Genomic DNA, 24,127 nt, shown 5'->3' on the forward strand with positions numbered 1-24,127 from the left:
TGAACTAATAACTCTTTTTGCATGGTTCCTGTCACCATTCTCTTTATCTTTAAAGCACAAGCACTACCTTTACTCCGAAATAGCACTCCCTACCAAAACAAGGCCCTGAAGCATAGAATGGGGTGAGAAAAAGGCCTGGAGCAGTAATGTGATGTTTCGTATGCTGTCAGCTCAAGGATAAAATACTTGGTTCTTACCTTACTGCACATGTAGTTATATGTCACTTATGTTATTGCAAAACATTTAGTACATGAAACCATAAAATGCAGGACTCTATTCCTTTTCATTTGTGTAATTTATTGTTACTGCAAGCTACTACTGTAGTAGAAATTACTTCATTAAGAGTTCACTAAATCCAGCCACCGGCGGTAAAGGAGACTTTGATTCTGATTTATGGTTCTTGTCAGGACGTATAAGTCTGTGGTGAGGCAGCAGGGCAAAAATGTTAAAACAGTCCCCCATCTTCTTGGGGTTCATCAGCATATCGTAGCCGTGAAGTAACTGCTTGTGAGTCGCTGTGTCACGTGAATTCTGCAAGAGCACCTAAAAAATAAAAGGGAAGTCAGTTACAGGCCTTCCTGCTTTCCCATAAACTCCCTCGTACTTGTAATCCCTCAGTGCATCCCTTTCACTTCCACTAACTTAGCAGTGCCGTTCAGCAGAAGTGGTGAGATCCCTGGCGGAACTCACACATTGCTGTATGAAGTCTTACATTACGTACTCCTAAATGCAGCAGGATGAGTTTACTTTGAGGGAGCCAGAGTAACCTATGTCTAGGAGAAGCAACCCTCGATCTCACCTGTACATGTTGTTTTGAACAACTTCCCTTTGAAATCAGGTTTTTGTAACAGCTCTCTTGCTGGGTAAGGTTATTGCCTGGGGATTAGGGGAGTTCATGTACCTGCCAGCACAATCGTACCTGCAGCCGGACGTCGATGCCCATGTTTTTTAAAAACTCCCGCTGTTTTATGGGGCCCAGAGTGGCTGTTCTTCCCTGTGCCATCTTTCGAAGATAGCTGAAATCAACGTCTGCTGTCAGGTCTGCAGTCCCTGGAGCTTTAAGCACATCATGAAGTTTGTGATCCCGGAAACCCTGGAAAATGTAAATTGGAAGATTACACTCAGCTGTAGCCCTTGCTCCCACAGCTGGGCTAGCCAAGGCTACGCTGTGCCTGGGAGGGGTAAGAGCAGCAAATTACACTTGGAAGATCTCAGATAAATGTAGGAAGGGTTCAGACTATACTTTCCATCTGACAAACCCTTATGGTGGTGATTAAATAAGAACTCAATTACTCAGATGTATCATTGCAGCATAAGGCAGTTTTTGCTATTATGTCCACCCAACATATTTCTCTTACAAGAACCTAACCTCCAAGTGACAAGCCAAAATGCTGTTATCTTTTATTTATTATTTCAGGGTCAATGACTTACCCTGAAAGTGTCAGTTTTGGTTCCATCATGACCATAATCAGCAACCAGTGCAGCCCCACCATCCTCCTCTATCCGAGAGGCAAGCCTCTGAATGATGACACCAGCCTCAGGACACACTTCCACATGATCTCTTGTTTCCTCAGGCTAGTGCAGAGTTCAAAGATCAAAACACCTGTATTAGCAAACAAGCATAGGGCAAGAGTTCTTCACACCCGATGTCTTGGGACTGTCAGCACCTCACTGGGGCACAGAGGTGCAGGGCTATATTCTAGGCTACCTAGAGCTTGAGTTTTTGCTAAGTCATTTTTCAATTAGTGTTTTCTGACTGCTGGATTTCAGTCATCTCTTCTATAACCTACAGCTGAGTGAAATACAGATTTTTCTAACAAGTAAGAATACCTGCATCAGGTGAAACTGCATTACTGTGGTACTGAAAGAAGGAAAATAGCTCTTCAGCTGTGCACACCCTGCAAAAAGGCCTTTCTGTGTGAGACTCTGTAGTTGGTTTTAGTCTCAGCTACTTCATTTCATAACTTTAAGAATCCAGTGAACTTTAGGAAAAAAAATCATCTTAGACGCCCTCCACTAAAGGCCCGTATAGCACAGAAGCACCCAGCTGTGCCGAGAGCCTGGCTAAGGCAGGGCCGCTGCCAGTGATGCAACACATGCAATGCAGAGCTCTCCCTGTCCTTTGCTCCCTCCGGTTGTTCTCTGAAGCATTTTGTCTGTTTAGGCTCTGATGTTGCAAAGTTTGATGTACGTGTTGATTTTTGTGCTATGTTTTCAAGTGTACAAAGTTAGATGCTGGTGGAAGTTCCACAGAATGGAAATGGTGATCTGTATTAACTCATCTGCAGGCTGAGGGCCTGCCTCCTGCTCTCAGAGTAACTGAGCAGCAGTGAGTGTACTTGAAAGAGTTGGTGAAGATGTAAGGATGAACTCTGGTAGGCACAACCTCACCTGGATAAAGGTTTCCGTTGCGGGGGTACGGGATGGTGACAGGACAAACCGCAGCTGGTCAGGAACTTCCGGATCTATATCAACCAACACCTCACGCCAGCCCTTCTCTGTTTTCTGTTTGATGAGCCCGAAACACTCATTTTACACTCCAATGGCTACAACGGTAGCTTGTTCCTTTGATTGCACTAACATCTCAAACATTTTAAGAACATAATACTCTATTAACATCAATTTTCATTCCTATTTAATTCCAGTAACTGCCTTGGAAGAAGCTTGTGTAGAGACTCATTTGCAGAGTCAACGAATACAGGTTTAATTTTACAAAAAAAGAATGAATGATGCTGTTAAAAAATGCTGCTTTTCTGTTGACAGTACAACATTTAACTTATCAAAATAAAAGATTTTATTCTACCAGTGGTTTGAATGAATTAATTAAACTGAAGTTGAAAGATTCTTCTGAATCCTAACTAGTCTCAATCTTGCTATTGCCATTTTACCATTCAAATGGAAGCCCATCAGTCTTCTATCTTAGTAGTCACAGGTAAAATAATGTGGGAGTTAAAAACTTCATGTTACATTAACAAAAAAGAACTGGAGACTTCTCTCAGCAGAAAAAGCTTTCTGTAAGTTTTTCCATTCAAGAGCAACTATTAATTTTACAGTTATCAGCTGCATTAAGCCTTATTTGTCCAAATTCAGTTAGGAAGAACATTTTAACACCAGAGACAGTGAATGTATCTAGTTTAGCACCCTAATTCTACTCTTCCTCAAAGAGAGAAGGCGTTTAAGCAGATGGTCACAATTACAATAATCATCTTGCTGTACCTGAAACTTATGTATTGGCAGGGCATCAAAAAACTCATGTGCTAGGTAAAAGCTGTAACCTGTGGGAAGGTAAAAAAAGAATGTGTTAAATTATTAATGTTCTATAACAGCTTCCAGCTGAAAATGTAAATGTGTTCATGATTTTTAATGAATTAAGCTAGTTAATGTGGTTGTGAAATAATTACCATTACTTCCAGCTTAGGTACACCAAAACCAGCATTTCTACAGCTAACTTTAGCTTCCAGTCCATGAATTTTAGATTGGTATCTCACGAAAAGTAAAACCAGTAAATGGTTTCCCATGAAAAGAAAAAGCCGGAATACATGCAATTGGGTAGCTATCCCAAAATGAAGGCAGTCAGAATTGGTAGCAGTTATGAAAATGGGTCAAGATCCTGCCTCAGTCTCATACAAGAAGAACAAATATGTATATTAACTACTTTTTTTATCCATTGTGAAGGCTAGCAGAGATGTCCTCATTATCAAAAGCTGCAAACGGAGAAGGATGTCATCCCCATAGCAAGACATTCAAGTTCCTTACCTGGTGGCACATCCTGAATGTCTCTGTACCAGGAAATGGGAATTCCAGTCTTACTAATGCCTTTCATGTAGGCAGAACTGTCCTCAGGGTTTGGCTGCACCTTCCCTCCTGTCAGCCCCAGTGCTTGGATCTCGCTGAGTTTGGGACTCACTTCTACCAGATGAACAGAGACAGCACATTTCCTAAGTAAAGAGGCAAGCTGGTTGAAGACCTACAAAGGCAGATGAATTCTATTAGGCCGAGTCATGTGCTGTATACATTAAAGGTTTAATAATTAACTTTTAATCTCAGTATTTCTACGTAAAATAGAAGATTTATTTGGCTTTTATTTAACACAGTAGTTTCAGTGAAAGAGACTGCATTTTGCTCCTCCAGAAGAAAGTGGGAATTTCTTCATCAATTTTAATAAAAGTTACTATGCTTTTAATAAAGGTGGCAAAATACAGCATACATTACACAGGAGTAAGGACAACAACATGAAATGCTAATTTAGTAACTTAGTAATAGCCTGCAGTTTCGTAAGACCTGCAGAGGGCTTAGCATTAGGAGAAAAATGGTTCAGTTTTCCCAAGGATCATGAACAAAAGTGTTCAATATCCTACATTTCATTTTGCTTATTAGTTTTTTCATTAACATATGTAAATAGAACAAAAGTTCTTCTGAGGTACTAAATCCCACCGGCAATCTGCTTTTGAACCAATAGTATTTTAATTGACAGCCATGCAAGCATGATTGAACACAAAGTGTTAAAACTCAGAAGAAAAAAGCCCCTGAAATCCCCAAAGGAACTGGCATTATTTAACTCCTATATAATTGTCCTCCTGCTCTTCCTCCGATTACCTGCACTGAGGCTTCCCTCCCAGTTACACACAGCAGCACCCCCCAAATGGTTTCCAGTTTGGACAATGCTTTCCTATACACAAATAATTTGTAATGGCATATTCCTGCCCTCCCCTTCTGAAAGCTTATATGTGTGTCTGCACAGCACGTGCAGAACTGTGTTCTGCTTTCAACTGAGACAACTGCTCTCAGAAACATGCATGTATTTTAATTAGAGACTAAGCTGCAAATCTCCTGACTGAAATGACTTGGTTACCAGGAAAAGTTAAACCCCGATTTCAGAGTCACCACGGAATAAAACCAGAAATAAAGAATATTAATACTGGTTTTCACCTACCCGTAACATGTCATCAGTGAGAGTGCCCCTCCCCGGGCCCAGCTCCACCAGCTGGAACGCTTTGGGTTTGCCCATGGCTATCCATTCACTGACAAACCATATTCCTATCAACTGACAGGGAGAAACAACACACAGAGTTACAGTAATCACTTCAGGACTTGTGAAAAGTGTAATAGCTAAGACACCACGGCAATATTCTCTCACCATATTTTAAAGTTAAGAAAAACCATTACGATACGTAACTTCCCTCCCTTCTCTTTAAATACGAGTATAGGTGACTGTTTGCTGTCAGCCCAGGAGAAGCAACTCTCCATCAGTAAACGTTTCTGGCAACAGCAAGAACTTTTACTTCAGGCTTGAATGCAGGTCACTGCCCAGCTGCCCCCGAACAACTGTTCTTCACGAACACGCATTTTGCTGAAGGGAAGAACAGCGCTTAGCCAGTCCTCACTGCTGGAGGTGACACACAAACCAGACCAAAACCTGAAAATGATTCTTAGTTTTCACACTGGGAAACTACCATAACTCTCTTTAACATGAAGCCAGGTGCTACCAAGCATGGATGCTGCCCCTGACTGCAACACACGAGAGGACCCCCCGACCTTCCAGTAAAACAAAACCACCCCCCCCTCCTCCGAACCCCATTTTTCTTCCGGGTAATAACCTGAAGCTCATAATCGCTATTCAAGTGTTTTGACGTTGTGTTGTTTCACACCCGAGCGCAGGTTTGGAACTCACAGCTAGCCCCGCGCAGCCCAGCAGTGAGCGCACGTTACCGCGGGCGGCAGGCGCTGCGCGTTACCTCTCCGAACACCTGAGTTATTTCAGGCGAGGTGATGAAATCCCCGCTCTCACCGATGCCGCCGCGGCGCGTGTAGTAACCCTGCGGGGGTGACACGGAGAGGGGCCGGGGCGCGGTGAGCGGCGCGGCACCCCCGGAGGAGGCGCGGAGCCGCCGGCCCGTCCCCGCCCGCACCTGCCCGGGGTTGGTGAGCGCCTCCCGCATGTACTCGGCCACCGTCACGGGCCCGGTGGCCCGCAGCTTGAGCAGCAGGTGCCGCAGCAGCGCGCTGTCCCGGCCCGGTCCCTCGGCCTCCGCCCCGCCCCCCGCGCCCGAGGCGGGCCGCGCCGCCGCCGGAGCTGTGGGGAGAGCAGAGCGGGCACAGCGGGACACCCGCGGCCGGGGGGGCGGAGGGGGGCAGGGGAAGGGCGGCGGTTACCATAGTGACGGGGCAGCCAACGGCGCCCGGCGGCCAGCAGCGCGCGGCGGGCGGGCAGCAGCACCATGGCAGCGCCGGCGGCGACCGGGGCCCGCGGCTTGCTGCTGCTCCCCGGGTCCTGGCCGCTCGGTACGCGGGCCGTGTCCCGCCGTCTGCGTGAGAACGGGCCGCCAGCTAAACCGCTGGGGCGGGGAAAGACAAGACCGTCGCGGTTCGCCTCAGGCGCTCCCGCTGGGTCTCGTCCCTCTCCCGTCCCCTCTCCTTCCTCCTCCTCTAGATTGCTGCTCCCGCGCCACATACACCCTTTGCAGGACCCGTGCGCCCGTGGTGCCCTGCGGCCGGAAGCGTGTGGCGCAGGAGCTTCCGGCGGGTAGTGATGGCGGCGCTGTGGGACTTCGGCGTGAGGGACCCGAAGGCGGCGGGTGGCGACAGCGGCGACGAGGAGGGCGATGAAGAAGAAGAAGAAGAAGAAGAAGGAGGAGAAGGAGAAGATGGAGATGCTGAAGGGTTCACGCTGGACGAGGTGCTGCGCCTCGGCGGCACCAAGGTAAGGGAGGTGGGGTGGCGTGGGGGGAGCGGGAGCACATGGCGGATGGGCCCCCCCCACACCCGGGACGGGCCCGGTTGGGGCGGCGGGGCGGGGGGGGGTTGTGGGGAGCGTCCGGTCGTGCCCGCCCCCTGTAACCGCCGTGCGCTGCCGCCCGCAGCAAGACTACGTGATGCTATGCGCCGTGGACGAGGCGGAGGAGATGGTGGACGGCGGTAGGAAGGACGCGATCGACGACCTGAAGGAAGGGGAGCTGGAGGCGTTCGTCAGCTCCCTGGGGATCGGCAAGTACGCGAAAAGCTGCCTGGTGGTGGAGGAGGATGACGGCGGCAGCCAGGAGAAAGAGAAGCCCCCGAAGAAAGAGAAGAGCAAGAAAGAAGCTAACCCTCCTTCGCTGGAGCAGAAAAAACCCAAAAAAGTCAAGGAAAAGGCAAGTGGTGTGAAAGACAGCAAGAAGAAGCAAGCTGCTTCTGCTGGTGACCAGGGCCAGCACCTTTCAGCAAAGAAAGAGAGGCTGGAAGAAGATTTTGAATTTCATGCTAGGCAAGGGATACTGATCAAATCAGGGGGCAAATGGTATGATCAGGAATACACCAGTGAGTTCTCTTCAGAGCCACAAAATCAGGAGCTTCTGTCCAAGTATAAGGCCTTGGCTCAGAAGCTGTACGAGCATGAGACAGACCTGTATAAGAATAAAACAGATTATCAGAAGAGGGCCTCTTCTGCCTGGATGAAAACTGTTGTGTCATCGGGTACCTTGGCTGACAGGATGGCAGCAATGACCCTTCTCATTCAGGACAGTGCTGTCCACAGTATCCAGTTTGTTGAGAACTTGGTAAACCTCATAAAGAAGAAGGGCAGCAGGCATCAGAGCCTCATGGCTTTGGATACTTTCAAGGAGCTTCTCCTTTCAGATCTCTTACCAGACAACCGAAAATTATGGTCTTTCTCGCAGCGACCTTTTAACAACATAGAGAAGATGTCGAGTGGCAACAGGGACTCCAGGGACAGGCGGTTGATACTGTGGTACTTTGAGCATCACCTGAAACTGCAGGTGGCAGAGTTTGTGCAAGCGTTAGAAACACTCAGTCATGACTCTCTGGCAGCGGTGAAATCCCGAGCGCTGGCAGTTGCCCACGAGCTTCTCTGTAACAAGCCTGAGCAGGAGAAAGTTCTGCTTGTTCAGCTGGTAAATAAACTGGGAGACCCTCAGAACAAAATTGCCACCAAAGCCTCTTACCTTTTAGAGACGTTGCTTCACAAGCATCCAAATATGAAGGGAGTAGTGTGCAGTGAGGTGGAGAGGCTTTTGTACCGGTCAAACATTAACGTGAAAACTCAGTATTACGCCATCTGTTTTCTGAACCAGATAGTCCTCAGTCACGAAGAAAGTGCCCTGGCCAACAAGCTGATAGCTTTGTACTTCTGCTTTTTTCGGAACTGCATAAAGAAAAAAGATGTTGAATCCAAAATGCTCAGTGCTCTGCTCTGCGGGGTGAACAGGGCTTACCCTTACGCTGAGACTGGTGATGAGAAGGTGAAAGAGCAAATGGACACGTTGTTTAAAGTTCTGCACCTTGTGAACTTCAGTACCAGCATCCAGGCCCTGATGTTACTGTTCCAAGTGATGGACTCTCAGCAGACTGTGTCGGATCGATACTATGCAGCACTGTACAAGTAAGTGGCAGGTTTGCACTTTGTATAGAAATTTCATTTTATGAAGTAGTCATCATTAATTTCAAGTTGTAGAAACACTTGTTTTGCTTTTAAGATCTTGTGAGTTTTGTGTCTCACTGGCTAAAAATTTGTGATGGTTTGTGTGAGCTAGAAGAAAGTGCATGTCATTTCTTTGATTTAATGTGAGGATAAAACAAATGGTAGTGATAGGTCCTGAGAACACAACATACACGTTGCATCCTTTGCGCTGTTTCCTGGAGCATGTTGTAATTCCAGATGTTATTTCAAACTTACCAATGACTTCTGAAATCATATTTACGGATACTGTGATTTAGTCATGTAATAGCCTAAAATATTGGGGTTTTTTTTCATATGGGCGAGGGAGAATATTACTTTAACAAATTCTTTAGATCATTTAATTTGTGTGTTTGGAAAGCCTTGTGTTGTAAAAGTTATCTCTCCTTTTGTCCCAGCTGATTGTTTAGACTCTTTGTAAGGTTCTTGCAGGCTTCTGTTTAGTTGACCAAAGGGAAATTGCTGATTTTTGTAAAGGGGAACTCAAGTTCCCCCAGAATGTGCAATGCACTTAAGAGCCTTACTGTGCCTGGCAGCCTGGAAAAAACATGGAGCAGAAAATGCTAATATATATGTGTGGTCTGAGAGTGCAGCATGGTGATTGCTTCCCATTTTCTTTCTATTTTTTTTTTTTAACATCTGAGTAAATCAGATCAGTTTATTACTTTAAGCACCTCAAATTTTGAAACTATTTTCAGTTGAACTCAGTTTCTGTATATTTTCTTGCATTTTTTTTCTTTACAGATTTTTATCTTCAGATTCCCATGTATATCTAGAAATAGTACACAGCTGTTGACAGTTCAGGGTTGATCGTGATGATTTTGAGTGTTGGGGAACAAGCCGTCACTGGTCTTTTGCATAGCACTGAAAAATGTAGATGGTTGTTGTTAATAGCAATTATTCTCCTACGTGCATTACGACAATCAGCAATATTTTCTCCTGTGTGTTCTACAGGAAGCTTCTAGATCCTGCTTTAGCAACCTGGTCAAAGCCGTCCATGTTTCTTAACCTTATCTATAAATCCCTGAAGGCAGATGTAGTGTTACGGCGGGTGAAGGCCTTTGTGAAGAGGTTACTTCAAGTCACTTGTGGACAAATGCCACCCTTCATTTGTGGAACCCTGTACCTTCTGTCTGAGCTTCTGAAAGTAAAACCCGAGTTAAGGGCCCAGCTGCAGGATCATGTGGTATAAGATGATTTCTTTATCTCATTGTTTTTTCAATAAGAGGTATTTTCATAAGCACCTTTCTCTAACCTGCTTAATAGTAACTTGACGGTTTGCTAATATGTTATGGGAGAAAGCACTTGAACATAGAAACATAGAATCAACTAAGTTGGAAAAGACCTTTAAGATCATCAAGTCAAACCATTAAAAGTCTTCATAGAAGATGGTTTAAGAATTCTAGTGGGTTCTATGAACTTGATTCATGGAGAGAGGATTAATTTGCTAAATGCTGTGTAAGTAAGTGGGTGAACATTCTTCACCCAAAAGCTTTGTCAAAACATGGCTGGCTGTTTCTTCTGTGTGCTGTCTCTGAAGGAGAGCTAGGCAGGACTGGGGTTTTTTTCCCTTTCTTAGGCAGGGAGAGACCATTACACGTGTGTGATGTAAGCTGTAAAGTTCAATTTTAAGTGGGGTATCAAGGCCAAAAATTTGTGTTGCTTAAACGTTGGCCATCATTTGTATTTTTGTAAGTAGCTTCTTAAGAATTACATGTGCATTTTTCTAATAAACGAGAATAAAAGTGGAAAGGAAAAGCCGCTCACTAACATTTTTTGTTGTTTAGGAATCAGATGATGAAGAGTGCTTTAAGGATCAAGAAGAGGCTGAAGAGGATGAGGAAAAATTTGTGGATGCAGATAAAGAAGTAGAAGGTGAAGAGAGGAACACAATGGAAAACTCTGCTAAAACAAATGATTCAAATTCAACAGCCTCATGGGTGCATCATCTGAATTTGGGAGGTAAATTAGCAAGAAAATATAATTCATTTATCTTCTAACATCCTGTAACAGTGGCATGTTGATGAAGGCTTGTTGTAATATCAAGAGATTAAAACATTATTTTAATTTTTCAAATTGAAGTAATGTAGCCAAGATTAGGATGTGTAACTGCTCATTCACTAGTGAAGCTTGTTAGCTGCGAACCTGCTTCTACTTTCACTCTTTCTTGAGGACTTTTTGGAACAGAACAGGGGTTTTCAGGAGCTTCCTTGGAAGCATGTAGGAACTCACCTGTGCCCCTGGTCATACAGTGGGGAAGGGCAGCTGAATATAGTTACTTGGTACTGAGTGCATCTGTGAGCTGTCTAGCTAAGAATGATGGGCAGCATTACTGTCATGGTGAAATGAAAGTAATGCTCTTATAAAGCTGCCTGAGGAAATTGAAGTTGTTTTCCTCTCCTCCGCCCCTCAGGCAGGAAGAGTGGAGCTTCCTATGATCCTATGCACCGGAGTCCTTTATACTGCGGTGCTGAAAGTACAAGCCTTTGGGAACTGAAGAAGGTAAGGCATTCTTATGTTGCACATTACTGTGTTTATCAGTGTGGCCCTTGGATTGAGAGAAGAAAGTGAACTTGCTTATTCTTGGGGTGCCTACCTGGGTAACATAACAGAAAGATAAAAGCTGACACATTGTTCAACTTTAAGCTTGCATGTGTTACATGTGATGCGGATATTTAAGAGAAGGGAGTAGCAATTTTTAAGTGGAGATTTGGACAGTAGGAATATTTTTTGACTTTCAGATCTTAGCTTTGTATCGCTAAAGCTTTTTATGTAAGTGGGAACGTATTTAGTTCATGCAAACAAAAGATGAGGAGTTGAAGTTCTTCAGCTGTTCAAGGGCAAAGTACATCAGCCTTGCACTACTGCGTGCGTCTGTGTGTTATTTGTTGAGTTACAGAGCAGTCTTATGATGTAGTGGTGTTGTCAGGAGTCATGTCAACATGAGTAATGATTGCATTTATTTTTGGAGTAGAAATAAATAAGCAATTCATGTTTTTCAGCTTTCTGAACATTTTCATCCATCTGTGGCCCTATTTGCAAAAACAATTCTACAAGTAAGTGCTTCTTCTGGTCTGGAGTTTTGAAGGTTGATTTACGTAAGCTGTCCTTGACGTTGGAAAAATACATTATAAAGCCTCCTTGCACTCTGCAGTACTGTAACGTACACTGAAATGCAAAGCTTTTCAGGGAATTAAAGTGCGTTATAAAAAGAAGTAGAAATGGTGGAAATGTGGGTATTACATGATCTTTAAAACTTTTCTAAAGTTTTGGTCTATCTTTTTATTTAGCATGAGTTTTTATGTGGGGAACCCTACTGTTGGGACAAATTCTTTTTTAATACAGTTGTGGTATTGTGCCAAAAATACTCAAACTTACATAATTATGTATTTAGAATATTTATTTTCACTTGAATATATGGTATAGAAATAGTGCTGAAGATTAACTGCTGTTAGCACAGTACATTGCAAGGCAGTTCATCACTGAAACAAAGTGAGGGAGGTGTTTTTTAGTTAAGAAAAAACTGAAATTCCAAAAATAGGAACCTGTACAGAAGTGTATGAAGTGGTCAGACTTATGTGGTGAAGTATCGCCAGGTCTTTGTCTTTGATTTAAAGTGTGGTTTAATGTTGTTCTTGATCTGTTTGAGTCCTCTGTGTTTAGTTGCTGTCTCTCTAAAACGAAGACCTCAATGATATTTGGCTTTTTTCTTCTCTCAGGGAAATCACATTCAGTACTCAGGTGACCCTTTGCAGGATTTCACATTAATGAGATTCTTGGATCGCTTTGTGTACAGAAATCCCAAACTCCATAAAGGCAAAGGTATGAACTTCTCTGTACATATCAGCGTATGATCTTGTCTGTTGATGATGGCCAAACTCTTTTTCTCTCAGATTGCCAAGTAGCCCTTGGTGCTTGTCCAGTATTTGGGTGCATGTTGTGCAACAGAGGAGTGGGATCAGTCTTCAGGGCTGCAAGAGAGATGTCTGCAACTCAGAACTAGCTGACAATCACATACTGCTGTCCTTCACATCCATAGTGCAGAAATTGCTGCTTTCCAGCTGTACAGCCACCAGCATGTACTGGTGCATGGGTTTCTTCATCCCCAGGTGCAGGACTTTGCAATTCGCCTTGTTGAACTGCATGAGGTTCCTGTCAGCCCATTTCTCCAGCCTCTTGAGGTCCTTATGGATGGCAGCAAAACCCTCTGGTGTATCAGTCACTCCTGACAGTTTTACATCAATGGTAATTTGTTTCTGATTTATGTTCTGTTACAGAAAACACCAGCAGTGTGGTAATGCAGCCGAAGAAGAAGCAGTTTATGAAAGATATGCAGATTCTTGCAGGTAAGATTCTTTTCAGTTAGGATTATGATGGCTAAACATTTTTTATCTGGTTGTTGTAGATGTGTCATCTGCACCATCTGTGCTATTTCTGTTAGTGATAAAAGAAAGTCCTGCCCATCAGGAGTGCAGTGGTGGTGTCTGATGTTCAGGATCAGGTCTAATCTTGTTGAGGGTGCATGGAATCTCCACAGCTTAAACTTTGGATCCATTGAATCATTTTAAGAACAAATGACAGAGAGAAAATCAATTACCTCAACTGTTAGTCTCTTGAGTAGTATAGAACATTGTTTCAAATTTGTTCATATCTGGCAATGTGACCACTTGGAGGAGGGGGGAGAGGGCTAGAGAAAGCCTTGCAATTTATTTGAGGTAATGATATTTCTAGTTAGAAGAGCAGATTGTTAGGGTATGAATTTCTGGAGACAAGAATTTATAAAATACTAAATTTTCTTCTCACAAGCGTGCCATTCTTAGTCTGGCATCCTAGTTTTATGAATAATACTTGTTAAAGTTGTTAAAAATATTTAACATTTTATAAGAAGGATAAAAGGGATAAACCCAGCCTAGCTAGAGACAAGCCTGGGGACAGCATGCTAATGTTTGAGGGGCAATATGCCTGTCCGGTCCTTCGCTCTGCCGTTTCAGTGGAGGCAGCAAAGACACCAAGGGTTATTAATGTGTGAGAAACCGTGGAAGCACCTGAGAATGGTCACGTAGGAAATAGGGCTTCTCCCCCCAAAAAAGTGGCTGGATCAGTAGCCCAACTGAAGAGCATCTACATTAATGCACACAACGTGGGCAACAAACAAGAGGAGCCAGTAGCCGTGTGCAACAGGAAAGCTATGACATAGCTGCCATCACAGAAACACGGTGGGATGACTCGCACAACTGGAGTGCTGCAGTGGATGTCTATGAAGTCTTCGGAAGGGATAGGCAAGGAAGAAGTGGTGGTGGGGTAGCCCTGGAGACAGGGTGAGGTTCAGTCCTTTCTTGAGCATGTTCAGCTGGTGTATGGTCCTGCCTTGCAGCTGCTGATGAGTATTTGTACTGCCAGGAGCACTGGGCAGAAGTGGTGTCAGTGTTTCAGTGCATGGCCGCGAGTTTATCTGATTTCCTACTACTTTTTTTCCTCCCTTTTTTTTTTTTTTTAAATGCAGTTTGCTGTAGGTGGTTGCAAACCTCCCTGTTAACTCACTGTTAGTTTGAAGAGGTTCTGAGCTGAGCTCCACTTTTTTTAATGGATGACATGGGTATCTGCATACTTCTGTCTGTTCATGGTGTTTAACCTTTTAAAAGAATAACAGTCATTTCAACCTGAGGTAAAATCAGTTCTTTTTTACTTTTTGCAGTCAACAGTAAGGAATTCCGTGCCAAAGATGAAAGCAAAATCCCAGTGGATGAAGTGTTTTTTCATAGGTAATGAAATACTTGCGAACATTCATTTTAAGTGTTGTTTTTTAATGCAGTGCCATCAAAACTGATGGCATTTTATTAAGTATTCTGTGGTATTCCAAGTGTTTGCAAAATTTGGTTAATTTGAGTGACTTCTGATGATAGTACTTCCCGTAGAATGTAATTTCAACATCTGTCAAAAGTGCTTAGGAAAGAATATCACTTATGAAGATAGGCAACCAGCACTTGTAGTCTAAAATTAAGTTAAGTTGATGTTGTAATTAAGAAGCCTTAAACAATAGGTAATGATGAATGTCTCGTGGGTTGTAATTCTTATGCGTTAGAAATATATTAAAAAAATAATGGAATATACCTTGTTTATGTTATTAGCATCAAAGCTTATTAGAATGGAACAATGCAAAAAAAGAGGAGCTAGTTTTCTCTGTATTTTTTTATTAGTCATATGAGATAAAAATGCAACTCTAACATTAAAATTGAAGTGACACACATGGCAAAGATTTGTTGTTCTTAGATCGGAATACTGGTTAGTGTCTCCTTAGGAAATGTGTGTTTGAATTAACTTCATTTAGTTTGTTGAATTCACTTTGTTTGGTTTTGTTTTGTTTTAATATAGTCGTTGCTGTAGGGGCTTTTAAAATTTTGTGAAGTATCAGGTTAATGGAACTTCCTAGTTTTAATCAATTGATATAATATTGAGGAATATAATATAAAAAAGAAATTAAAAAGTCATATTAATTTTGAGATTAAAGAAAAGCAGCTTAAAAGCATGCCCCCTCTGGAAAGTTAACAGTTGTTATATTGAAGATGACCAAAACTGAGATTACACATTTAGTCTCTCATACAAAATGCTGTACTCTTTTGTATCTGCCCAAAATTGCCTTCTGTGTTTGGTTCTTTAATATGAAATGAAGGAGAGAAAGTGGTTCAAAGTGGCTGACAGAAGGTAGAACTAAGCACACAGAAGAAGAGGGCTACAGGGGAAAATTTCTTAGAACTTAATGGATGAATCTCTTTCCCCCCCCCCCCAATTAGATTCGTGTGGAACTCGATCCTTTGTTTCTTAGCAGTATAAGGCAGATTTTCACATCTTTCTTATACCCTTTTATAAATTCACTATGTTCATAATAATTTCTGGCACCTTTGCCTGTGAAACTTCTTTGTTTTAAATCTTACAGTAGTGGCTTATATTCTTTGAAACACAAAAAATATACGTGTCGGATTTGAGATGCGTTTGAAACCATTACTTAACATTTAGAACCTGCAACATACATGTGAAACAACTTGCAGATTGTTTTGGTGTTTTTTTAAATAAACTTGTCATAAAGATCATTACCTGTAATCTTGTGTCTAAGAGCAATATATTATTTCAGATTTTATTCTAAGTTTGATAAGAGGAGAGAGAAACAAAGGCGTCAGGATGATGAAGAAAGTGTGGAAGATGTAGATGACGATGAATTTGAAAGAGCATTGGGTAAGGTGTTTGGTTTTTTTTCCCTTCTAGTAACTATGCCAGTATTTCCTGCTTTTGCAGATCATTAATTTATCCTTTTCGTAGTTTATATTGTATAAAAGGGTCAGATACAGGAATACGGAAGTGGAAAAAAACTGGCTTTCCAATTCCCATTCTGTGCTACTACAGCCAGCATTTCATCCTATCCATCACAGAAGCCAGCTGGATGGCCATCTTGTAACAGAGGTCTTGCTCTCACTACTCCAGTAATGAGGTTGTTCAAATGGTTGGAAATTGTCTGATTTTGAACATAAGCTTGTGGGTTCATGTCTTTTTGTTCTTTTCCTTATGTCGTCTGAGAGTTAAGTAACTTCTTGTACGAGCATGAAACATTTTCTTCTGTTCTTGCTTTACTGCTTGGCCTTTTTCAGACTTCCTTATATTCTTCCTAACATCTTTCATGAGGTTATTTGTTCAGTTAGGTCCCCAGAAAGCTTCCACAGTAATCTTAGCTCTTCCTCTAGCATATACTTTGTTTGCTTTGGAATTAGTGTAAGATTTGTTCCAGAATCTAAGTTTGTTAGTGTACCATAAAATGTCCCTTATTTTATGATTTCATATTTTATTTATAGAATAGTATATATATTTGGAAAAAAACCAACCCAAACCTAACCCAAAACAAAAAACCCCACAAAACTCAGCTCGCTCTCCAGAACTGTTTTGTACAGTATTTTTAGAGAATTCTGAACTCCCATAGCAGGATTCTTCCTTGGTGACTCAAGTAGCATGGCCTTAGCTATGACAAGAACCTGTTACTAATTGTGTTTGTCATTTTATTGTTAGTACTTCTGAGTTGACTATCTCTGAGAATTCGATGCATAAATTCAGAAGCTTAAATTAAGGACCCTTTAATGTTAGTGTTTACCCTTTGAAACAACAGTTGTAATTTTTCAGGTTTTGTTTCTATCTGCTATTTTATATAGCAATTTGTTCCTAAGTGAATCTGGTGATAGGAGCTCTTATCCTTTAGCCTGCTTTTTTTTCTGTGAAAAATTATAGTGAATACTTCTTATCTGACAATTAACATAGAGGTTAGCTTGCATGACACTTGCTTGGGGTTTCTTTATTGAGTCTTTGTTCTATCTGGCTTGGAGCAAGTATTGAGACTTGTGATATCCCACGTGCCAACTAAGTTTGAATCACTGGGCAACTGTGTGTCCAGTGTTTCAGATTGTTTGTGTCTGTCGGCTTCCTACATCATCAAGTTCTGGCCAGAAATTACATCCTGGATAAAAGAAAACTTCCATTATTTTTCAAAGAAAAAGATTTTTCTCAGAAAAAAATCCAGATAGCTTTAGGTAACTGGTTTGTGAAGTATTTTTCTATAGGAGTATGAACCCTTTGGTATCAGGGCCCTTTGTTACTGATGCAGATTACATAAACTGCTCAGAAAAATGATACCTAGAAATAATTTATTTAGCCATTATTTCATATTTCTTTGTTTGACTTTGTAGTAATAAACAATTTTTCCCCCCTTAGATACGTTTGAAGCTGCTGATAATGCCATTGATGTTGGCCAGGATGACCTTGATTTTGCTGGGTAAGACTTTAAATCAGTTCTTTCATCTCTTCTTTTCATACCTACGTAGAGTTTTACTTTGCAAAATTGCACAGACCTTTTTCAAAACCACTCAGAATATCACCTTGCAAAAAATGCGATAACAGCTGAATGCTGGGTAGTGCTGCTTTTCCGCATGTCCCATAATGGAGCATCATGATCCTGTGATTCTTACATTCTGCTGTCTTGACACGTGAGACTTGTAGTATTTTGTTTATATAATGCAGTGACTCAATAAGCAAGGTAAAAACCTTGTTTTTCATGGTCTCAGGTTTCTGTTTGAGAATTACTAAGTACAAAAGTAGAATGGGGCATAATGGTACTGCTGCAATAAGGACTGGTTGAACTGGACCTAATGCAGTAAATAGACATTGTGAAAGCCAGAATCACAGAGCTCAGTTCTCAGGAAGTCAGCAGTTTTGTGAATCATAGACTCATTTAGGTTGGAAAGACCTTTAAAATTTAGTTGAACCGTTAATGATTAAGTAGCCTTTTTTGAATCAACACAGAAACTTTTTTTCCTTGGTGTGAAAGGAGAAATAAAGCTTAAACTGCTCTTGAAACCTGAACATTTTTGTGAGCTGGACTGGTGTGAGTAAAAAATAGTAGAGAGGAGACAAAACCCAAGTAACCATCTAGAAGATGAAGAACCATGTTTCTTTACTTAAAGAAAAAACAAAAGTATTATTTCTTCATTTAGTAGAGTTGCTAGGGATAACAGCAGTGTGTGTGTCTTGCAGAAAAGACTTTCTGAAAAGGAGCAAAGGCACGTTGCACATAAAATACTGAAGCTGACTTTTCTGTTAGTTTCAGAATAGGATTCTCTTTAGAACTTCTTAAAATGGTTGACTTTTATAATACAGTTCCACATGGTGATGTTGAAAACATACTTGAGTGCATAATACGTGCTTCTTCGGTCTCAGCCTACATGTGCAGTGGTTTGCAATGATCTTGAACTTTTCTAACATAGTGTTTGCCAGTAGATGTCATCTGGATGTAACAGTATTTTGCCAGGTAAAGTGCTAAGCTTGTTATGTGTGTTTTTAGTAATATAAAGAAAACAAAAGGCAGTAAGAAAGGCCAAAGAAGCGAGGGATCCAGTGCTAACGGGGAGGATTCTGATGATGAAGATGAATTCAGTGATCTGGATGATGAGGAAGTCTCCTTAGGAAGTATGGAGGAAGACTTCGAAGAGGATATGGATGAAGAGGGAGGTGTATTTATGGATGTGTCTGATGATGATAACAGCCTAGGTAAAGTACCATTTCTTACCAAAAAAATGAGAAGAAAAAGCTTTAAAACTAGGTTATCTAATATGTAATTGTATATATAAATTCAGATTCAGTTTCCTAAGTGGGAGGTTTGGCTTTTAAGTAAAGAAGTGACAAGTCCTTCTCTGGTCAATGAAGTCTTGAGAGAAGCATTGCCTGACACAGCCTCCCAAGTGAGAGTGGGAATTAGGCATCTGGGGGTAAAAATTTGCAAGGAAGACATGTTTCTTTAATTCTGAAAACATTGGCAGTAACAAAAGTACCTTTATACACAAGTAACTGGCTACAGTAGGCAGAAATATTAAAAGATCTCAAAGAGAAAAATAAAAGCATGCTACTTGGTGATTTTTTTTTATTACTTTAGACCTACTTAATGTTTGTTTTTTTTTTTAGATGAGGTAACTTCTATTTAAATTGCTGTCTCATAAGTAACAGCTGCTCTTCTAATACAACTATACACCCAAGTTTTTATTACCATTGTAATAATAACCAATCATTGCATGTTCATGGTTTGATTATCTTTTCAACTGAAAAGCACGGCTTACCCTGTACATGCTTTATGTGGCTGGAAAAGCACAGATTAATGGGCTATTTCAACTAGCCACTGAAGGTCACAGGAAGATGATTGAGGGAAGAGGAGATGAACTATTCATACAGCTGTTAACACAGTAGTCTTTCATATTATTATTTCACCAAACTTTCCAAGCAGGTGTTCAATGTGTATGTAACACCTGCTTTTAGCCTTCATATTTTATGTACCTTAGATTCATATTTCATTCTTTTTTGATGCTGTGGAAAAAAGCATAAAGAATGGCATGCCACTGGCCAATTTTTAATTGTCTGGGTTGAAGAAATCCCAGATTTGTTTGTGCATGCTATGTTTTAAACTTTTCTAAAGACTTGGACCATTGTAGCAAAAAAATGCCTAAAAAGAAATTGTAGTCTCTGCTGTGCTTTAAATATAGGTACGTGGTGTGAGAATGAGGGGTTGATGTATCTTTTCTTCTTTTCTGTCAGACCCGAACAATAACAAGCAATCGAAGTCTGTCACTAAAAAGGGCAAGAGAAAGAAAGAGATGAATTTTGCAGGATCACTTGAAGGTAAGGGAACACTGCCATGATTTCCGTGTGAGAAAGCTTAATACAAATACAGTCTGAAGAACTTTGGGTTTTGGTACAGCAGATTATCTACACTTTTGGATGAGTAAACCATGAATGAAAAGGAGGTTGTCCTCCAACCAGCGTGGCCTAATTCAGAGTAACAATCTGCTGTTGAAAGACTGGGACTCAAAGGAGGAACTTCTGAAGGAAGGATGGAGTTGTACTCGTGGTTTGCACATCTGTTCCTAACACCTGATGCACAGATTTGTGCTATTAGTTCTTGGTTGGAAACTTTTCATTCCTTTTTTTTTTTTATAGAGGAGGTGGAGAATAAGCATTTCTAACAGCTATTTTAGATGGTCTCAAAAAAATTTAAAAACCCCACCAAAAGCCAAGCACATGGTAACACTTTGGTTTAGTGTCTTTCTGAAGTTGAAATGCTGTCTCATAAGAATAATGCTTTTTGTTTGAAGGATCCAGCAGAGGAAAGAAGAGAAAACTCCAAGATGCCAAGATACTTGCATCTGCAGAGGAGGTGAGTTTGATCAGTACTTAGCAAAAAGCGATCAAGCATTTTACCTCATTCTTTGTAATAAAATGCTAAAATTTCTCTCTTTAAAGTTTGGCTATCTCCTGGATGAAAATGCTGGGTCTAAGTTTGACAATATTGGAATGAATGCCATGGCCAACAGAGATAATGCAAGTAAGTACATGCTACAAGCAGCAGAAAGGTGTAATGCTCTTTTACTTCTTTCTCTTCAGATTCTGTAGTTAACAAGATGTACCTTCTCTAACTGAAATTCACACATGGTCAGAAGTCACACAAGTAGGGACAGTAGCGCACTGTTGATAAGACATGACTTGGTTACTAGAGGTGCCCCGTGCTAATATTAACTCAGTCTACTGGACGGAACAAGGCTTCAGAAAAGAGGAAGAAGTTATCACATGAACTGTTCACACTGTAAATAAGGATGCAGCATGCTGTCTGTCAACCATTTGTGTGAATTCTGCTCTGATAAAGTGTCCTGGATTCTTGGAAGGCATATGACATGGCCGTTTATATACCTACTGGGATATTTCCTTGCAGTATAGGTGAAGGAAAAGTAGTTCCCAGAAATAATTCTAATGAATTAAATGTGCATATACTGAGTGGATAATCAGTCCTTTGTAGAGCTTTTCAAGTCTTGCTGGTGTCACCTGAAGAAGGTGAACAGCAGCACTCAAGCACTGTGTACTCCTAACACAAGCATATCTAGCATTAGTAAAATACAAAGCAGTGGCAAGAGCAGTCTTAAACTTCGAGGTGCTGAGAAGGTGGGGTATGTTCTGTGAAATGAAAAACCCAAAACTTTCTCTGGTGTCAAAAAAACAAAAAGGCAGCTTGCACTTTATTAACATTTATAAATACAGTAGCAAAGTTTTAACTGTTACATGTTTCATCTGTATTTTACATCATGATCAGAGATAGCCGTTGACTCCTTATTTCTCACCTTTCCTCTTAAAGATATCAAACAGATCCAGTGGGAAATAGAGCGCGACAAGTGGCTTCACGACAGGGATGTGAAAAGCATCATCAAAAGGAAGAAACAGTTCAGACACAGAGGGCTGAAAAACAAGTACAAAGGCAAGAAATCAAAAAGATGAACTGGACATTTTAATGTGGACACTTTTTACAATAATTATTCGAAAATAATTTTTTAGAAAATCACACACCTTTCTTACTTCAGTTCTTGCTGCTTAACCATGCCATTTGGTCATTCTCCCTTATGCCGTGAATTCCAGACCACTCATTGGATCTGTAATACACTGAAAAATAGGAAAATCCACGTCAGCTCCAAGTGAAGCATGTCCAAAGGTGAGCCACTTTGTGGCTGTTTCTATTGGATGTACAGTCCTTCAGTTCCGAGGACTCTCTCCAACAGTCTGACACTCCAGCCACACCTCTGCGTAACAATAAACACTTCTGCAGTGTCTCCTGGGGTAAGTCTTAAGCAATAATAAAATGAGGTTTATATGTAAGATACAACAGAAGCTTCAGCCTCCTTCTGAAGCCAACAGCTGCAAACCTACCTTCCAGAATTGATGGGAACTTCTTCTGCATTGTGTATCTGAAATCTGACAAAAAAGATAAGTCACAGTTACTTTACCCAACATATTTTAGGGCAAATAATGCACTATTTTTATAACTAGATTAGTTTTACCTACATTTGAGTTCTTTAGTTAAAGCCATCATTAAATAATGTGATCTGAATTTACTTTTTTACATTATATTACAGACTGTATTCAGTTTATATGTGCAGCCCTATCATCGCAGTGTTTTCTAAGCTTCCTCACAATTGTGATAACCAAATACAAGCTACAGATTCACTTGAAGCTGAATGCCTCTAGCAGGCTGATGTAGAAATGAAAACTGGGAAAACTACTTTGTTTCCTTACACGGCTTTAAGTGTTTGCTGAATCCTTATGAGGGCTGCTCTGGCAACCCAATAGAAAATCATGTAATGATAGCTTTGTGCTAGTTTAATGAGTTACAGCAGCTCATAGAAGGATCTTGCAAATGCTAGTACAAGCACAAAGAAAGCATTAAAAGCCTCGTTCTGAGCGCACTGAGCTGTTAGAAGAGCTCACTGCACTTTCCAGAACTACAACTACAGCTTATCTTCTGCAAAGGCATAGAAGAACTAGGACCTAGAACTGAAAAGGAGGAGAAGTGAGAAACCATGCATGTCCAGCACCAAGTTAGCAAGACAGGTCCATACATCTGTTCTCCAGATTTTGATTATATATTTTTTTAATAAAAATGCAAAGGAAGATGCCTTAAGTGTAACAGCCTGCTGGCATCTGGTAAGAAATGTCAACTGATGTAGCATAGGTGAAGTTCAGCTTGAGCTTGTAAGTCCACGCTACTGCTGAAATGGGTGGGCTTGTGCCCTCCAAGCCACCGCAGCAGCTGCCTTTAGGCTCTCACTGACCTTGCTGGTAGCAGGACTGCCTTCTCCCACAGCTCTGGCAAACCAGCACTGCGACCTGCAGAGCCCTGAACGCAAAGTAAAGCCACTGCTGCGCAGAGCACATCTTGCAGTACTGAGCTGGTGCTTGGCTTATTTTTGTGTTGCTGAGGCACCGAGTCCCAGGTCTGAGAGACTTGAGGGAAGCTGAATCATCAGCAAGATGACGCTGGGTGCCTCATGCCAGCCGGGTCTGTGCTCTACCGGGGAAACGTCAAATCACACAGCTTGCGAGGCTGAGACCCGAGCCAGGGCACCCCTTCAAGGCTGAGCAGCAGGTGCCTGAAGCAGGATTGATAACTGCCTCATTGCAGACAGCCTCTCCTTTTTAAATGCCTGTTTGAACTGATGCTGCTACTATTCAAATGCAAAACCCCAGCTTTGTTCCTGGGGGTCATGTGCTGCCTTTCAAGAGTTTCCCCACGGTTTTGGCTTTGCAAAACTGAAACAGCAGCTTGTCTTTAACAGCTGTCCTCGAGGTTCCCTACAACAAGCGACTGCTGTGTGTGTACCTGCACTAACACAAGCCTACACCCCCCGCGCAGGCAGCGTGAGGAGCTCCGGCAGCGCCTCAGGCGGGGAGAAGCTCGCCCTGTCCCGGCCGCCCCGGCTGCCCCTCCGCTCCCCGGCCGCCCCGCCGCACCTTGGCTGCGGTCCATAGCGCGGTAGAGCAGGAGTGCGCCGAGCAGCCCCGCCGCCTCCAGCAGCAGCAGGCCCCTCACGACGCGCCGCGCCATTGCCGCCGCCGGGCCGCGGCGTCCTTCCGCCACCGCCGGTACCGGCCGCACATGCGCAGTGCGCCCGCGGGTTGCGCGCCTTTTCCGCGCAGCGGGCCGCGCATGTGCAGTGCATTAGCTCACGTCCGCCTCGTCCCATGATGGCGGGTGCAGCGCCGGCCTTTGTGTCTGAGGCCCCAGCGAGGCCATGCCCTGCGGCTGGGGCGCAGGCGGCGGCTTGGGAGGGAGGCAGGAGCTGCCCCAGCCTCGCCGCAGGCCCGGCCGGGCTGTGGTTTGGCACGGTGATGGCGGTGGGTGCCAGTGGCAGCCCTTGGCACTGCCACTCGCCCTTGGCAGTTCCCTCTGACAGCGAGTCCGACTTGGCACTGCCTGTGTGTGCTGCGCAGGGACACCACTGCCCTGCCCTCGCCTTTTCAGCTGGCCTAAGAGCGCAGGCCAGGTCTTGTTGCCCCGTGCTGAGGGTCATGAGCAGGTGCCTCCTGATAAGCAAGGCAGCAGGCCTGCGCTTTGGTGCTGAGATCCTGCTGCTGCAGCGGGTGGAGGAGCAGGGCTGCGCCTCCTGGGAGCCAGCACTGTTCCAGTCCCTGTTTCCTGCTAGGGGAAAACAAGCTGGCTCCCAGCTGTTGAAAAGGGATCCTAGTTCTGTCATGGAGATGTTGACAGAACCGGTGCCGTGCAAGATCATCAGGGACTGTAATGATAGGTCAAGGGGTAAATGGGTTCAAACTAAA

The 24,127-nt window shown here is 42.6% G+C and overlaps 2 protein-coding genes and 1 long non-coding RNA gene across 3 annotated transcripts; 1 reads left to right on the forward strand and 2 right to left on the reverse strand.

Moving 5' to 3' along the window:
• Nucleotides 1-276: 276 nt before the first annotated feature.
• On the reverse strand, nt 277-6,495 carry NDUFAF7 (NADH:ubiquinone oxidoreductase complex assembly factor 7). Its single transcript, XM_030499392.1, has 10 exons — nt 6,154-6,495; nt 5,910-6,073; nt 5,736-5,816; nt 4,934-5,044; nt 3,757-3,967; nt 3,217-3,275; nt 2,392-2,505; nt 1,432-1,575; nt 920-1,093; nt 277-543 (listed from the first exon to the last, which is right to left on the reverse strand). Exons 1-10 carry the CDS (start codon nt 6,449-6,451, stop codon nt 331-333), a joined length of 1,569 nt encoding a protein of 522 aa, XP_030355252.1. The 5' UTR covers nt 6,452-6,495; the 3' UTR covers nt 277-330.
• Nucleotides 6,496-6,500: 5 nt separating this feature from the next.
• On the forward strand, nt 6,501-21,906 carry CEBPZ (CCAAT enhancer binding protein zeta). The gene is made up of 16 exons (XM_030499377.1): nt 6,501-6,700; nt 6,861-8,377; nt 9,407-9,638; nt 10,240-10,414; nt 10,866-10,954; nt 11,455-11,508; nt 12,172-12,274; nt 12,730-12,798; nt 14,148-14,214; nt 15,582-15,682; nt 17,201-17,261; nt 18,327-18,532; nt 19,568-19,651; nt 20,125-20,186; nt 20,273-20,354; nt 21,156-21,906. The coding sequence occupies exons 1-16, from the start codon at nt 6,530-6,532 to the stop codon at nt 21,293-21,295; spliced, it is 3,213 nt and encodes a 1,070-aa protein (XP_030355237.1). The 5' UTR covers nt 6,501-6,529; the 3' UTR covers nt 21,296-21,906.
• LOC115613641 lies at nt 21,007-23,504 on the reverse strand. Its single transcript, XR_003993457.1, has 4 exons — nt 23,303-23,504; nt 21,722-21,766; nt 21,365-21,457; nt 21,007-21,256 (listed from the first exon to the last, which is right to left on the reverse strand). It is a non-coding gene; the product is annotated as an uncharacterized LOC115613641 (long non-coding RNA).
• Between the last annotated feature and the right edge of the window lie 623 nt (nt 23,505-24,127).

The sequence above is a fragment of the Strigops habroptila genome, chromosome 10, assembly GCF_004027225.2.
Source record: "Strigops habroptila isolate Jane chromosome 10, bStrHab1.2.pri, whole genome shotgun sequence".
Taxonomy (NCBI): Eukaryota; Metazoa; Chordata; class Aves; order Psittaciformes; family Psittacidae; genus Strigops; species Strigops habroptila.